The following is a 16720-nucleotide window of genomic DNA, read 5'->3' as shown; positions in this document are numbered from 1 at the left end:
CTAAGCTCTGAGGGCAAGTGTCACCTTTTCCCATGTATTTTAAATGTGATTCTCTCATTTGAAAGCCGACAATCTTGTTAACTTGTACAGCCAAGTGCTTTTTACACGAAGCAAAGAGACAGCAGTTTATTCTTCAGATCCTCCTTATCTTAGGGACAACACTGTCAGGAAGGGAAAAACCCCTTTTCCATCTCCTGACCAAAATCTGCAAGGTAGGGGGTCAGTTACACATCAGAACCACACCTTACATCATTAACATTTTACTACATATTTTATTACATCAATGGCTTGAAAAAATTTTATTTGATGTCAGCAAACATTGGAAATCATAGAAAAATGAATTATGAAGAATTTCACAAAGGAATTTACCCCACTATAATTCCTCATACAGTAAAATAATCCAAAACCAAATGTTACTTTTCAGTGGCTAAGCAATTTTATAATGCTATGGACATTCATCACAGTAAGTGTGCTGAATAATAGAAAACAGGCAAAAAAGACATTTAAAATATTACTTACAACAGCATTATTACAACATACTTTCTTTAAAATCCCAACGAGTATTTCATCACTTCAAAAGCTATACAGCATTTCCATTATATTTGCAAACTTAACCTTATACATCTTTTAAAATCTTGAAAAAACTTCTTTTAAGCAATCTATAAGCAGTTAACAAAATTGATAAAATCTACATAATGGAATACTATACACTCCAGTATAAATTTTATTTTAGGAGAATATGAATGTAAACACTCATTATTATACAACATGCATAGACTATACTGACCTTCCATCTTCTGAACTGTAACTTTCACTGCAATTGTGCTTTACTATCAACAGGAAAAGCTGCATTAATCCAGGGAGTGGCAGAAAGTATTTGCTTTAGGGGCATTGCACAAGATCACTAGATTTTGACTTACTGAAGACAAGCTGGAGCTAATAAAATAATTTTTTCCTTTTTTTTTTGTAAAATATCAGTCCACTCATTGCTGAATGGGCTATGCACAAAGTCATACCAATTTGAAAAATAAACACATTATCAAAAAAAATCTCCTATGATATTTTTGCATTTCAGTGACTTGGAGACTTTTGTTCACAAATCCAGTGATCAAGTTAGTGTAATGCACTGTTTGGCTCATATTTGGTGTGCAAGAATACCAACAGCATATTAGCGATTTCATAGAATAAAAACTGAAATTTAAAGTGACAATGAGCATATTTTAATACATAATGTTTCTGATGTATTGGTACAGGAAAGAAAAATGTTTGTCAGGACATTGCTTTAAGAGAGTAAGAGTTTCACTCTTATTTTAACTATTAAAAAAGTGTTCTAGTGGATATTTATGGGGTCTTCCTGGTTGCAAACTTGTAAAAATATATTAAGAAACCATTATCCCCATTGGTATTAAATATATTGAGACACAACCATTGTGGTTGCACTACCAGGTATGGCTACTACTGTCTTAAGCATCTGATTGTACATTGTTGCTATACTGTTAAGCACAACTGAGGCATGTATTTTTTTCCCTTGGTTGTAAGATTATATTACAAAAATTGATCACTTTTTCAAACCAGTTAAACACGAATATTCAAGTAACAAGGTTGTTTGAATGGATAAGTGGAAAAAGAAGTTACCTAGCACTTTACACAACTACATAAAAATTAAATAGAACAAATGAAATTTGTTTATGCATATGCAATACACTTTTATATCTTTAAGATTTCTAAAACTAAAACTTAAACTATCATTTTCTTTAACGATACCATATTTTGCACAATAACTTATACTTAGGAGAAATAATTTCCCATTTTCCACAAAATATATATAATTATGACATTCACATCGATAGTTTAAGAAACAAAATTTAAGTGAATATTCTTATCTTATGCAGTTATCTTTGTGGACCCTTCTAGTCAGAATGCAACCAGTTGATGTATCTAATGCTTGACCCATTTAACAAAAGAAAAACAGGGTCTTCACCTAAACAAGGTCAAACCATTTCAAAAGCTAAAATGATTTTATCGCACTTAAAAACATAGTTCAAGAGAATGTAAAAAACTAAACGTTTAAAATACAGTGCTATTATATTGCATGTATCAACTACAATAAGATAGCAGTCAACTGAAAAGTAATTAAACAACTTTTTTCTTCCTAATATCACAAATTATACACATTTCCCCCCACCCCATGGGGATGAAGCCAAAACACAACTTTTCTGATAAGATGGACAGATTTGAGGGCAAAAACCAATAATAAGTCCTCACAGGTACTTAGTCTCCAGCAGAAGCCTCTCCTGATGAGTTCCCCCAGCTGGGATGTAAGCTCCTACACCACTCCCACACCAGTCTCCATGCATTAGTACCAGCAGGAGGTTTAACATTTAATACTAGAGTGTTTCTAAAGAGCAGCATTGCTTTACACCACAACTGTCAACTGGATTCACAGTGCTATTTGCCCGGTCTTTATTCCTAATTCACACTGGCTAACACCTAGCCTTCCTTCTCACAAGAGATTCCCAGCTCCAACAGGTCTGAAGGAACATTTGAGCCACCAGAGTTGCCAGTTCACAGCAACAGCTGCAGAGACACAACAATACAGAGGATAGGGAATACCTCCCTTCCATCCTCCCACACCTTGGGGGATCTCTCTGGAGCTATCAGAATGGAGCTGCTCAGCAACAGCTCCCAAGTGGCTGAAACAGGCTCTTTTGGGGCTCCACACTCCAACTTGCCCTAGGAAATCTCTACCTGTGCTGTGCCTGCATGTTGCTGCCCAGTTTCTGACACTGAATTACTTTCCTCACACATGTCCCAAGGGTAAGACCACAGCTCTGTGCTACAAGAAGCCAAGTCCCCTGCCTTTCCTGGGGCTGTGTCCACACTGCAGGAGGTGCCAGAGCCAGCTCTGTTGCTCAGCTGGCATCAGCCTGCCCCACTCAGGTACAGAGAGCAGTGTCACCACAGCACAGCACAGCCCAGCAGCCAAACCTCTGCACCAAGTCCAGGGCTCGGCCCTGAGCACCACCAACCTCAGCTGCAGGCCAGGCCACAGGCCAGCTCATTTCAAGCTGTGTTAGAAAAGGCTGGTGCTGTACATCACTGTGTGCCATCTTGGCTTGAATCCTCTGTAGAGGAAGAGAGGCAAGAAAGGTCCTTTTTTCCACCTGCAAAGACACCTGGTGGTTTCTTCCAACATAATTAAATTAACCATTTTAAATGCTTTGTGACTAGTGTTATTTTGCAGCTTTCCATTGGACAAGAAGTAATACTGCTGCTTCTAGCTTCCCTGGACACTGTCTGCTCGGCAGTCAGCAACCACCTTCTTCAAGGTGCAAAGTCCTCCCACGGGACTGCAAGAACAGTTCCAGTTCAAGCCAGCTAGTCAGGCCACAGCATGGGCCATCCGAGCAGAGGGCTGAGATTTGAAAGCTGCATGCACCAAGTATTTGGAAAAGCACCTCTTAGATTTTAAATTGCATATTTTGGTTCAGAACATGAAAGAGATGTGTGCTTCAGAAGGGTTAAAATGGCCAATGAAAATTAACCCAGTTCTTCTCCATTACACTTCCAAGAAACCAAAAACTCTTGAAGGTTGAATTTTGTGCTCCAGCCCTCATCCAAACTTCCAGTGGGAGAAGCAGTTTGATGTCTTTGGCAAACAGCGCTCTGAAGAGGAATGAGACACTGGGACAGAAAGTGATCTATGGTAGCCAAATGCAAAAAGGCACATATTCCCCAAAAGGAGAGGCACCAGAGAAAGTTGTTTTGACTTAATCCCACAGAGGATCAGGAAAAAGAAAGTTGTGTAGCACTCACTTAACAAGTTACAATGTAAATGCTGAATGCCAGGGGTTAAATAGCGTATCAAACAGTTTCAGGTTAAGTATTCCCTTTTGCACTAAACAAAAGCCATTAAAATATACAGGAATAAAATGCTCAATTAGGGAGCTTTCTATGAAGCAAGAACACACAAATACAGTGGAAAGAATTGCACAAACCAGAAGTGTAATGAATTACATCTACAACCTTGGACTGACCAAACCTTAGAAATAACATCTCCTATCACTTTGCATTATTCATGATTGCTTGCTAACATGTCCTGTCACTGCAGAACAAACCTGACACAGCTGGCATGTGCACAGGCACCTCCTTTATAGAAAGCTCACTAATCATAGTGTCATCATAAGAATACACAGGAAGCAGAGACCACAAGGCCATGCAGCAATACATACTTATACCCTACAGACCAAGTATTATAAGAACTCCTAATGTGTAGAGTTACTGTGGGGCTGCTAAGGAGCTCCTTGCTTTGCAGGTTGGTCAAAATTTATAGACAGGTGTTACTGGTTCTAGAAGTCCCCATGCTTAAGCATGACGTTGGTGAATGGAGAGCTGAGCTACCTGGGTGCTTTTGAAAGAAAGTGGAGGCAGTATGGAGGAATGAGGGGAGATTAAGGCAGATGTAGCACAGGACTGGAAGCGTTTGCCTTTTTTTTGGTAATAGCTGCTTGTCCACAGATATGATGCAGATGGCTGTCTGAGGTTTGCTAATACCTGATATCCTGGATAACACAGTAGTCAACACAAATTGTTCTAGGCTACAGCACCTTCTCACGAAGCAGATCCATATCTGACATCAAGAACAGAAGTAGCCTGGAGGAAAGCATGGAGAAAAAGCAGATATTTAGTTTAAAATGAATGCACACAGGCTTTCTTGCATCTCCAAACTTCAGCCCAAATCTGTGGTAGACAGCGACAAAACATACAACCCTGGCACATGGGAGGAATTCCAACAGCTTTTCCTATTCTGAGGCATACTGGGATTTGTTGTTAGGAATGTAAAGGAATTGAGACTGGAGTTGATGCTGCTTTATAACCAGCAGCCTCACCTCCCTCCTTCAAGTAAAAGGAACTATGTCCACTTGCTATGAAAAAGCCCAAAGCCCCCAGAATCTTTCAGAAGGCTGGTGGCCAGACAGCCAAGGCATGCCAGGGAAGAAATCCCCTCAGGGATTTCAGTGTTAGGCCAGCAAAGTCTTCTGGCTACTGCTGAGTCCACCTGACTTGGGCAGACACTGCCTGTGCAAGTACCCTCAAGAGCAAGCACCAGCCATGCAGCACTACACAAGTAGGGACCAGGAACCCGCTCCCAGCCCATGCAGGTCACTTGTGTCATAACCCCAATGACATTTCACTTTGGCCCCAGAACCACTGAGACAGACACCCAGGCAGCACTGTGCCTCTGAAGGCAGGAGTACCACATTCACAGCTTCTTCTGTCTTGCTCCCACCACCCAGCACTTGGTCTGCTCCAGAGTGGGCAATTTCCATCACTCATCTGGGGATCACAACTGCTGCTCTAGTAGTAATTTCACCACACCTTGCTGTCATGCCTCCAGTCTCCCAACTCATTTGGGAACCCCATTGCTCCACTGATCCTCATACAACTGCCACATCAGCCCACTCCAATTCCTGCTAAAGCCATGTTTTCCCTATGTCAAGTGAGACTCCCCTTTTTTGACCTCAGCTTTCAGAAGCAAGGGTGTATTTGAAGCTAGGAAGAATCTCAGAGGGCTCAGAGAAGAAAAGCTCTGCATTATCAACATGCACCTCCTACAGGTCACAGGAAAAGACAGTGACAAGAGCCACATATCTTTCAAGCTGGTGGCTATGTACTAGTACCAATGCTGCTTTGCTCCACCTCTCAATTCTGGAAGAATGGGACCATTTCTCTCACACACATCGGTAAAGGCAAGTTTTTTGAGTTTGGTTTTGTTCATCTGTCATACCTTTGGACATAGTTCCCAAACATCTTTGAATTGCATGTTACTAGGTTTTGTGAAGCAAAGAAGTAATGCTTCTTGAATGTCTGAAGGACAATGTCCAAGTGATCCAGCCCTAATCAGAGCAACAAAAATATGCAGCACACTGAGAAGTCTACTCCATGCACAACCAGAATTTGCCTTATTTTGTTGACTGTGCTTGCATTTACAATACACAGCTTTTTCAGCTTATGAATTAGGCCAATGATCAGACTTTTTAACACACAAACCTCTACCACGGTTTTCTTCTGCAAGACTAAATATTAGGCTTTATTGTTAATACTAAATTTTTGTAACTAACTTCAATACTTAAACATCCTACAGTCTCTTTGTTAATTTCAAACCTACATGGCCTTTGGAAAGGTGTTAACTCTGTGAACCTCCATCAAGGAGAGGCTGTTCCTAGAATCTGCCTTTACAGAAACAGCTGTAAAATTAAGGAAACTTTGACTTAAGGTAATTCCAGAACGAAGTTTCATACACTCATCTTGCTTATAGCTTTCTTTCCTTCATTCAAGTGAAACCACTCATCAAAAATGAAAGAGCCAGCTTTGGCTCAGAAGACTCTATGGTCACACAAAAAGCCAAAAACCACAAAGCCAAACCTAGAAGAGCTGGGAGGACTGAGTGCAGGAAAAACATCCAAGTGAGGTAAAGATGCAAGAGGTTACAGCAGCAAGGGGTATTAAAACATCTGTATTCTGATGAGATACACATACTGTGAGAGAGTTGCAAATTTACTGTTCTCCTTCTGCTTTCATACAAGCTTGGATTTCCCAAATCAGTACTGGAATTGTATATCCAGATGAAGTGAAATATGCACAGATTGAGGATTGACAAAAAGGGCTTTTGCAAAGACTGTATATATAAATACACACACATCTATCTGAACTGAGCTCAGATTGGGAATTCTATGTGACTTTTAAATTGAATTTACCTCATCTTCCTCTTCAGACATTTTAGTAGAATTATCAGGGGATTTTACAGGCTTCTGGCTATTGGTTCCATTTGTTTCCTCTTTGCCGTGCTCTGCCTCCCACTCCTGCAGGACTTCATCTATGTTGAAACGACGTCGATAATTTACAAAAAAGTTTTTCACTTGCACCACAGATTTGTTTCCAATCACATCAGAGATTGCCTGAAAGTCTCGGCCATATTTCCTGATTGCTAAAAGCAACACAAAGAAAAACAAAAGCAATGTGTTATTTCCACAAAGACCACAAATCAGGCTCAAGTCACAGCATAAAGATCCAAAGCTGAACTTCTGTCAAGGTTTCAAGCCTTCTTCAGGTAAATCCAGGACAAAAAAAAGTCTAAATTCTGCAAGAGACACAAGTTAAGACCAGCCCTGGAGACCTGAAAAAAACAAGATGTGTAGTAAAAGATGGGCAAAGTCAAATGTACAAGGACCTGTTTAAATCTGCCTGTACTGCTTGAAAAGTTACACAGGCAAAGATCATAGCAGTCACACCAGCTGAGTTTCACTTTCTGAAAGCTTAGACAAGCAGACTCTATTGGTAAATATTCATACGATGCCATTTATATTGCCCAGGGAGGGGAAGAGTGAATATTGTTTCCTTGTTCAAATACATTCTTTGGGCATTAGTACATGGCAGTGTCAAAGTCAAAGTCCTTCCTTAGCCACTGAAGAGAAATTCAGCTTTGAAATACAGCAGGGTTTTGACTATCAACAACAGAAGTACAAATAAACTTGTAGTGCCATACCTTGTACAGCAAGAAGCTGCTCATCTGTGGTCCAACGTGCATTAAATTTCTGGACGACCTAGACAAAAGCAACAAAAATTAGGCAACTTCATTTATATACTTTCACTTGTACCTGAGCTCATAAAAACCTCTCAAAAGTGCAACAAGAAATTAACAGCTAATCAAAGCATATCATTAACATTTATCTTCACAATTATCAAAGGTCAGAAAATTATCTCACCTCTGGAAGTCTGTACTGTTCTATACCACCTTCAAGTTTTTCTTTGAGCGCGCTGTTTGTCTGTTTGATATTCTGAATCTGAAAAGAAAGTTTCATCCCTTTAAGGAGCATTAAAAATGTCTTTGGACAAGCCCTTTTCTAGCAGCTTTGGCAGGAACCTCACAAGTCAGCCTTCCAGTTTTTCTCACAGCCTGCCTTTTCCAAAAGAAAGTTTGCTATATTGTAATAATGTACAGCAGGAGCAGCTGGCAAATCAGGAGATTCCATTTAAGTTATTCTCTGCTGTCTACAAGTTATTTGGAGCAAGAACTGCCCCAACTTCCAGGTCTGTATAAAGCCCAGCATAAGATGACCAACCCCATTTGCAGCAAGTAATGAATCAAAGACTGCTAGAGAGTTCAGTTTCTCCCAGAGTGCCAAGAAAAAGGCTTCAGGCCAAAATACCAATTCTATTAAGTTTAATAAAGAGCTTGAGACAGATCTCTGCTTTAAAAGCAGCAAAATGCTCAGAACAAGGCAACAAACTCATGTAGCAAACCTGTATTTACTCACAGATATTTGAAAAACATTCATTTAAAAGGCAGATCCATCAGGGAAGCAAAAGGTACATAGGAAGTTTGTATGATACCTGTCTAGGAAAGACTAAGCCAAACATATCTGCCACTTCTAGGAGTACCATACCACATAAAAAGGCAAAGGAAACAGCTTGCAGATGGAAATCAGATACTGCTGAAACCAATGTCACCTGAGGAAGGTTACAGTCAAAACAGAAGGAATTCTGAATTCAAGAAAAGCTAATGTTCCTTCAAGTCCCTGCTACGAACTTTTCCTTGCTTCACTTCACTCGAAAGTAGGCCTGCCACAGAACTAAAACTTAAGAGATGTAAAACCCAGAGCTGCAGAGCACAAGGACAGCAATGTGTCAACTAAGCATGTAGCATTGTACATCATCACTGCCAAGCTACAAATCACTGCCAGCTTTGCAGACTGCAGCAGGCACTACCAGCAAACCCAGCAGTCACTCCTGTACGATCCTGTTCGTACCTGCCGTTTGATTGAGACTAATTCCATGTCCAGTTGTCTGAGTACAGTGGTAGCAGCTGTTGCATTAGCAGAAACAGCCTCAACATCTTCCTGGGAAAGGAACATTCCTTTGGGAGGTTTCCTCTTTGCTCTGTTCTTGGCCTGTGTACTGTGCTTCTCCTTCTTCACCTGAGGGACAGTTTCAGCAGGCGGCACCTGGGAAACAGCAGTCAGTAATGTTACAAAACTAAGCATCTTTAGAGATCCCTTTCAGCTCAAACCATTCTGTGACTCTGACTTTTAGCCACCACCAAAGGCTGGAGAACGACAATGTCAGTGTATAGACAGGAAGACATTTTTGCTTTAAGTGGCATGTCATGCAAACTGTCTTACACAAATTTCTCCTTCCTTTAGCAGCTTTACAGAGATATTGTGGTTGTCTTCTCTGCCCATTCTCATTTTGGGACACAGATACTCAATTTTGCATTTGATAAATGTTCTGGGTATTTTCAAACCTCCAAAACCCCTCTTCTTGTCTTCATCATCAGATCTGAACACACCAGTTTAACTGAGCACCAGAAGGAAACAAAGTGTAGAGACACAAAGAACATAACTAAAACAGTTTACTGAGAATTTTTTTACTACCTGACAGACACAGGAAGGAATAAACTTCCTTCCTGACAGACACAGGAAGCAATTTTTTTAGAGGCAAAGGATAAAGGAGTGAGGTGACAACAGGATAATTCTTAGATTGTTACACCATTTCTTGGAAGTCAGGTTTTCTTGCATAGCACTTGTATATCAACTGTTCCATCCAAATAGTGCAGTTTTGCCTAAAATAAACTTCAAGTCTTTTTTGGAAACAGGAGTATTTCACAGACCACTTCCTGTTTTTATCCCTTATGTCTAAAGCAAAGACAGGTAGCTTAGCCAGGACACTTACTACAGATCCTTCAAGAGCCCACCTGATTCTAAGACAGCAAAACCATTTCTTCCAGAAGTTATACTCGGCAATCAACTCATACCTAAGAATTACTACCCAGTGACTGGAGCCTGGCCAAGAACACAGAACAGGATGGCAAGGAGAGAAAAAGCAGAGAGGTGGCAGTACATATGAATCCTCTGCTTGATCACTGTGAGCTTTAAACACATTGGCTTCACTTGGTGCTATTGTTTTCCTCCTAATTTACAACTACATGTAGTTTCTCCATAGTTTGTGGGATTTGCTCATTAGCATTGAATGCTTGCATTTGAAACCACATGAGGTCGAACACCAAACCCCAAGTATGAGATGACTCCCAAAGGACTCCAGCACAGCTGCCACAGATAAAAGCTTTCACCCTCCTGATGGGCACAATGGCCAGAGGCCCACAGCAGCAGTAATGTGGACAGCTGCCTGCTCTCAACCCTTTTCTTCCATCCATTGGTGCTAAATATTCCAGGAGATACAATGTCTAGGGCAAGCCCAGAGGCAAGAGGTAACTCTTAATATTGCAGGAGGGATACCCCTACTTCTCTCTGCAGATGGGAGTGGTGAGCAGGAGAAACCAGAGTGGCTTAGCTATGAGCAAGTGAAGTGAGCTCTGCTCTCTGCTTCAGAAGCAAGCACTTTGATAACTGAGCCAGGTAAATTACTCAGCATGGATAGACATTTTAGATCCACTCATACTTCATCTACAGACACTGCCTCCCAGGACCACTACAGCAGCAATGCCTCACTACAGGTTCAGGCTGTCTGTTGACCAACAGGCAATGCCTGCAGTGCAAACACCCCAGAAGCCTCAACATTAAAGAAAAATAAAAGCAATTTAAAATGACTGTTTTACACAGTATAAAAAATGCAAAGCTCTTTTGTGTTGCAGACAAGAACCAGAGCTCCAGCAGAACAATTTCTGACAGCTCCAAATGCCTCTAGGCCCCAGCAAAAATTGGAACATCTAGTCTGTCCTGGAAACTCTTCTTTCCTGGCCACACACATTTCTCTAGAATTAAATCAATTTTTGAAAACCAGAGAGAATTAAAATGTGGGTATTTAGAAGGGATTTAGCAGTGCTCCTATTTATTTAGATATTGCCACTGCTATCCAGTGCACTTCAGTTTACAAACCCCTTAATACAAAGTTCTTTTCCTAAGATTTCACTGTGTAAAAAGAAGATAAAGCTATCTCAAGCTACATAAAAAGAGAGGATAAAGTGGAAGGCACTTCCAGGAACAAGGAAGATACAAAGAAAGCAAGTCAAGGTCATGACCTCAATATTACGGAACCAAACAGTTGCACTAACACTGAAAGTTAAAAAAAAAAAAAAAAAGAAAAAAAAAAAGAAAAAGAGATTCCCCCTCCAATGATCCTCAAAAAGGTAAGAGGAAACAGATGAAAGATTTAAGATACTCTGAGAAATCCCAGTATTACTGGGTAAGTCAGAGAGCAACAAACAAGTCTCAGAGCTAAAAAACCCCCATCTCTGCAGATTTTGGACAGGGAGGTTCCTTACGGTAAGAGTCCTGGGCTGCTGGCACAGCCCCTGCATGTCTGACCACATCATTAAAAGAAACCTAATGATCAAGAACAAACTTATCCCCTCCTGGTTACCTGCTTGTTCTTTCTCAAGGCATTTCAATAAGCCTTGAGTTCAGGTATTGTAAAATCAAAATCACTGAATCCTTAAGGTTGGAGAAGACTTCCAAGATCATGGAGTCCAACCTTCTACCAAACATTTGTCAACTAAACCACAGCACTAACTGCCATGTCCAGGTGTTTCTTAAACACTTCCAGGGATGGTGACAGTACTATGGCCCCAGGCAGCCCATTCCAGGGCTTAACCATCCCTTCAGTGAAAAAATTCTTCCTGGTGTCCAACCTGAACCCTTCCTTGAGGACACTTTCTCTCACTGTGTCCCTGGTTGCCAGGGAGAAGAGACCAACCTCCAACTTGCTACCACTTCCTTTCAGGTAGTTGCAGAGAGTGACAGAGGTCTCCTCTCCAAACTAAACAACCACAGCTGAACTCTGAACAGGCTGCGAAGGCTGTTAGCTCCATTTTGTCCTCCAGCACAATCCCTGTCCTGAAAAGCTCCCTGCCATGAGCTTCAGACTGGTTGGAATGTCATAGCCTGTACCAGTGTGACAAGGAGTGCACAAAACCTCCCCCAACACTAAGATTTTCTGTAAAAATGTCTTGACAGTTATGTAAAAATGGTAACTGTTCAAACCAGACGTCTTATCTGATTTGGCCTTACAATAGATGCAGCCAAGTTGGTGAAGAACTACCTTTCCCTCTTCTGCAGCAAGTTCAGGACATGTCAGCATTGGTTGGGAAGGAAGAAATAATAAAGGGGGTTGAAGGGAGCTCTTTTACAAATACAAGCTTTTGAAGAACTTACAGAAAAACCTAGACTGTAAATTTATTAGAATAATGGGAAATAAGACAATAGTATTACTTACAAAACACTACAGAGAATACAGCTGCAACTTAGCTAAGTGAGAACCCTTCCTGTCTGAGTGTTGCTGAGGCTTCTGAGAACTCAGTTTCTTAAAAGGATTAATACAAATGGCTTCACATCCACTCTGCCCCTATGAAGACAACAAGGGTGCTGGTTCCTTCAGTGGAAATAACAGCTAAACTTTTCTGGAAAGTCCAGAGAGCACCCTCACGTGGGTGAAGAGCAGATAGAAATGTTGTGCTTTTTCAATTATTTCCATTCAAAATTATTTGTTGAAGAAATTAATCTCACTAAGAGTAAGCGACAAAATTGTTACTCTGGGACTCACTTGTGTGGGATTATGTTTTTAAATACTTCTAGTAAGTTTTCCCTAAATATAACCTTTAAAAATTTAAAAATTAAATAGAATGACTGGGAGAGAGAGACTAGGAGAGAAATCAGGCTAGAAGAAACCAGGAAAGGGAACTAACTGCAAGGAAAGATCTTAAGCATCTTCCTGTAACTCATACATACAACCCACACTGCTGCTGAATGAGGTGTTTTTATTTAGTAATCTGCACAGGGAGATGAAGTCTATGATTTCCTATAGGGCATTGCAGGTTGGGTTTTCAGAACTGTTGTATTTGTGTAACTATTTTCATCCAGAATTCAATGCCCACTGAAAATGAAGTACTTCAAGTGAGACACAAGTACTACATTTTGAGCTGACATAACAACAGATTAAGGCCACCCTGCCAGACAAAATTAACTGGTCACAAAAGCTTTCTCCTTTACTTTTCACCAATTCAGCTGCAATGCTGGTGCTAGTGAAGTGACAAATATTGCTGGGGATTTCAATACATCAGGAATGTACCTCAGAGTCTAACATGTACATAAACACACTTCTGTTGGTCTACCTAGAACAAAAGGATTTATTTCCCCTCCAGCAAGCCATCTCCACAGGGGGACGTGCTTCTACTCTATCTCCATGCAGCTGGGTTGATTTTAAACCACTGAGGGTTGTTTAAACTAACACAGCCAAAGAGAGGATAAAATAGACTGGAAACAACCACACAGTACATTATCATGGGATGGGAAAGTGTTAAATTTTCCCAGCTCTATCCATAACAACTCATTTATCTATACTTGTCTTGATCCAAGAATAATTCTGAAGACAATTCTTTTGTTGTATGACAACTATACAAAGTACTACAGAAAATTAGATACTGTCAGCTTCTACATGAAGTTGCTGGTATGTAAACACTTTCATTTATACAGGAGTAAGAAACAGAATTGTACCTCCTTTTTGCTCTCCTTGTTTTGTTCAACTTCAATGTCAATAGGGTTATTTCCATTTGCTTCTTCCATTTCATCCTCACTGGAAGACAAAAGCAAACAGTACTGAATTAGTTTGTGAGACTCTCTTTTTCTATAAATAGCATGCTAAAACAAATGCATGAATGCCACAGCAAGCCCAACAGTTTTCCTTAGTTTTATTCCCAGGATGTGGTTTTTTTGGGGGGTGGGTGTAGGTTTTATTTGGTTTTGGTTTAATTCAATAAATTCTTAATTCTGAGGATAGTGCATACAGGAACACTTCTCAGCAGTGTACTTAGACAAAATAAATGTACACAGATGAAGGCAGGAGACATGAAATTAATTCTGCAAGTTATCTTTCAAAGAACATGGGACACTAAGCATTTTTACTTTAGGCAAATTGAGACAGAAAGATTGAAAAATACAGCAAGTAGCTAAAACACAGATTTCATACAACTAATATTTAGCAAAACAGACATGCACAAGATGAACTCCCTCAAGAATAAGCACAAAAAATATTTGGTTTCTCTTTTTTTTATTTTCAGTGACAGCCTCACATTTTATTCTCCCCTGGAAAAGAAAAAGACGTTATCAGTTACAGAGTTATAATAGGCATGAAATTGGGGCCATATTGAAAGTGACTTGTCCAGCCTGGCTTGGGTGGAATTTTAATCAGACATTAAATCAAATGCATTTTCAGGATGTAGAATTTTTGTACTGTACACAACCAAACTTAACTGCACCATTTGAAACGATGCCCAGAAACAGAAGAAACTAGCTGATGTAGTCAAACCTTACAGCCTGTGCTGAGGAGGGCTTGGCTGTGGCATCAGCACTCATGTGCCCAACTCCCTGCTGCAGCCACATCCTAAGGAGGAGTGGGCTACCATCCTTCTCCACAAGAGCAGGCAGTCATACAAGCCACTTCTGCTCTCCCAAGCCACATGGCTCACCAGCTGATTCACAAGACATTTAGTTTGGATAATGATGATTCCAGGGAATCAACTCCCAAGCATCCCATCCCAGAGCTATACACAAAGCCTCACATACAACTTAGAACAGCTGCTGAAAACTTGGTCCTGAATGTATTGAGAGTTGTGTTAGTGGCAATCTGAGGGGTTGGGGAATTTCCCTGCCTAGCCACAAAAGGGATATAGAGGTATTTGAGTGAGATACCTCAAACTGCCTCTTCTCTTAACCTCATCTCCAAAAGAACTTCCTTGTGTTCTCACCTAGGTTCAGATTTCACTTTTCACAAATCTTTGATGTGCTGACAGTTTGCTCTTGTATTCTAGCAAGTTCCCTAGACATGACCTAAATTAAAGCCCACCCCCTCATTTCTGCACTTGAGGACACCGACTGCCATAACCAAAGAACACTTTTGAAGTTCTGCCAATACCAAATGACACAGTACAACCTGAAAATCCTAAACTCACCCAGAGTGGATTCCATACCCTGCATGGCTGCATTGGCAAGTCCTTTGAGGGTGTAGGGGTTTGACTATTTTACATAATAGAGGGGAAGAACAGAAATCAAACATCAAGCTGACAGCCTGGTGCTTAGCTTCCTGCAGATGTAAATCAAGTAAAGCATTTTCAATCCAGCTGCCTTCCTCAAAGGTTACAAAATTACAGCACATGGCAGCCCATACAATTCTTTCCCGTTCACCAGATGGTCTGAGGTGCTACTTTTCCCAGCAAACAGGCATAGGTACTGAGGGCTATATTTCTAAATTCCAGTAATTTCATTTATGAGCACAGAACAAGAGAGCATTTATTCATAATTTCATTTATGAGTACAGAAAGAGAGAGATGAGTATTAAAAGACCCTAAACTACATAGTACAAAACATATACTCCATATAAAAGATTCCCTACCTCCTCTCCTCCAATAACTTAGTAGGAAAACTGAAAAACTAAACCAACAAAAAACCCCAACAACCAGGATGCAGATCAGAAAAAACAGGCAGCCTTTGTAGAGAACAGAAAAGAAGAGAATGGAAAATGAGGCTCAGGTCAAAGAAAGTCAACCAAATACTGGACAAGTTGGCTGGCAGTATTCTCCCTGGCCCTGCCTGTTAAGCAAGTATTGCTGACCTAATGGAGAGATGGGAGAGGTTGAGTGAGTCATTGATGTAGCACAGCTCAACCCTCGAAACATTTCTTCCCCCTTCCCAAACAAGATTTGCTCATATGCAGTGGAGCCAGCAAACAGCCAACTGGGAAATGCAACAACTCCTCTGAGGGGAAAGGCTTCTGCAGAATTTTGCCCAATCATGTCAGAAGTCTTCCAAAGGCAGGCACACGAGTCTGGTCTGCAAAGACATTAACTGCATTTTAGAGCAGGTTGAGAAGGCACCTGCATCAAGCAGATAGAGTTGCTGCAGCTCAGAGTGGTTGCTTTCCCCACAGTCACCTGAAACCTCTGCACTTCTGAGTCTCTTTCAGCTCCAGAATTAGGTGAAGTCACCAAGTGACAGTAACTGTACAGATACTTACACCAATTTGCACAAGGCCACTGCTGACCTACCTTCAAGGGCTTGTATGTGTATCCAGGAGGGGGAACTTACAGAAAAAGCATGAGTCAAACTCATTTGCTAAAGCTCAGTAGCTAATGGCATCCTGAACACCAGCAGCCTCACCCAAATGCCACAGCACCCAGCACTCCCTGGAACAGCTCAGCCAGCAAGTTCATCCTAAGTTCCCCTGTGCTACCCTCTTCTCAGTCACTCAAAAATCAGAGCTTTAACTTCATCTTTCTCTGAGAACAGAGCTTGGCCTCGCAACCTTATGCTTGGTCACAGTTTAAGATGCAAGAGAGGAAGGGTCTGTGTGTGTACAGGCACAGGCTGAGAAGAGTCCTGCACTGGAGCCTGTTTCCTGTAGCAGGTGCACAGTCTCACTCTCTGAGCATCATATGGAGGAAATAAAGGCAGATTTCAGCACTTTCATTAATTCCTTTTACTGTCCTGCTTATCAGTGTTTCTGGCTCTGATGACAACAGTGCCAATCAGACTATAAACAGCTTCAATTTCAATTTCCCAACCCTCAAGCAGTATCAGAGAAAAAGTTCTAGAATGGTGGGACTGTAACCAGTGCACTAGAGGGCACTCAGGAATTACAGTGTCGAAAAAAGGAGCACAGCTAACTGCCAACTGCCTTTTGGCTTTAAGCAAAGCAAAACATAGCAGGGAAG

General features: G+C 40.9%; 1 protein-coding gene across 1 annotated transcript in view; it reads right to left on the bottom strand.

Annotated features, from left to right (window-relative positions):
• Positions 1-252: 252 nt before the first annotated feature.
• Positions 253-16720, bottom strand: part of RCOR1 (REST corepressor 1) — an 83040-nt gene continuing 66572 nt past the window's right edge. Inside the window, exons 7-12 of the mRNA XM_056493570.1 lie at positions 13509-13587; positions 8811-9005; positions 7767-7844; positions 7547-7604; positions 6759-6988; positions 253-4653 (exon numbers count right to left, since the gene is read on the bottom strand). Coding sequence (XP_056349545.1) covers positions 4612-4653; positions 6759-6988; positions 7547-7604; positions 7767-7844; positions 8811-9005; positions 13509-13587 — 682 coding nt within the window. The 3' untranslated portion in view covers positions 253-4611. The remainder of the gene's footprint in view (positions 4654-6758; positions 6989-7546; positions 7605-7766; positions 7845-8810; positions 9006-13508; positions 13588-16720) is intronic.

Source organism: Oenanthe melanoleuca, chromosome 5 (genome assembly GCF_029582105.1).
Source record: "Oenanthe melanoleuca isolate GR-GAL-2019-014 chromosome 5, OMel1.0, whole genome shotgun sequence".
Lineage (NCBI taxonomy): Eukaryota > Metazoa > Chordata > Aves > Passeriformes > Muscicapidae > Oenanthe > Oenanthe melanoleuca.
Note: the sequence above shows the minus strand (reverse complement) of the source record. Positions and strands in the feature narration are given on the sequence as shown.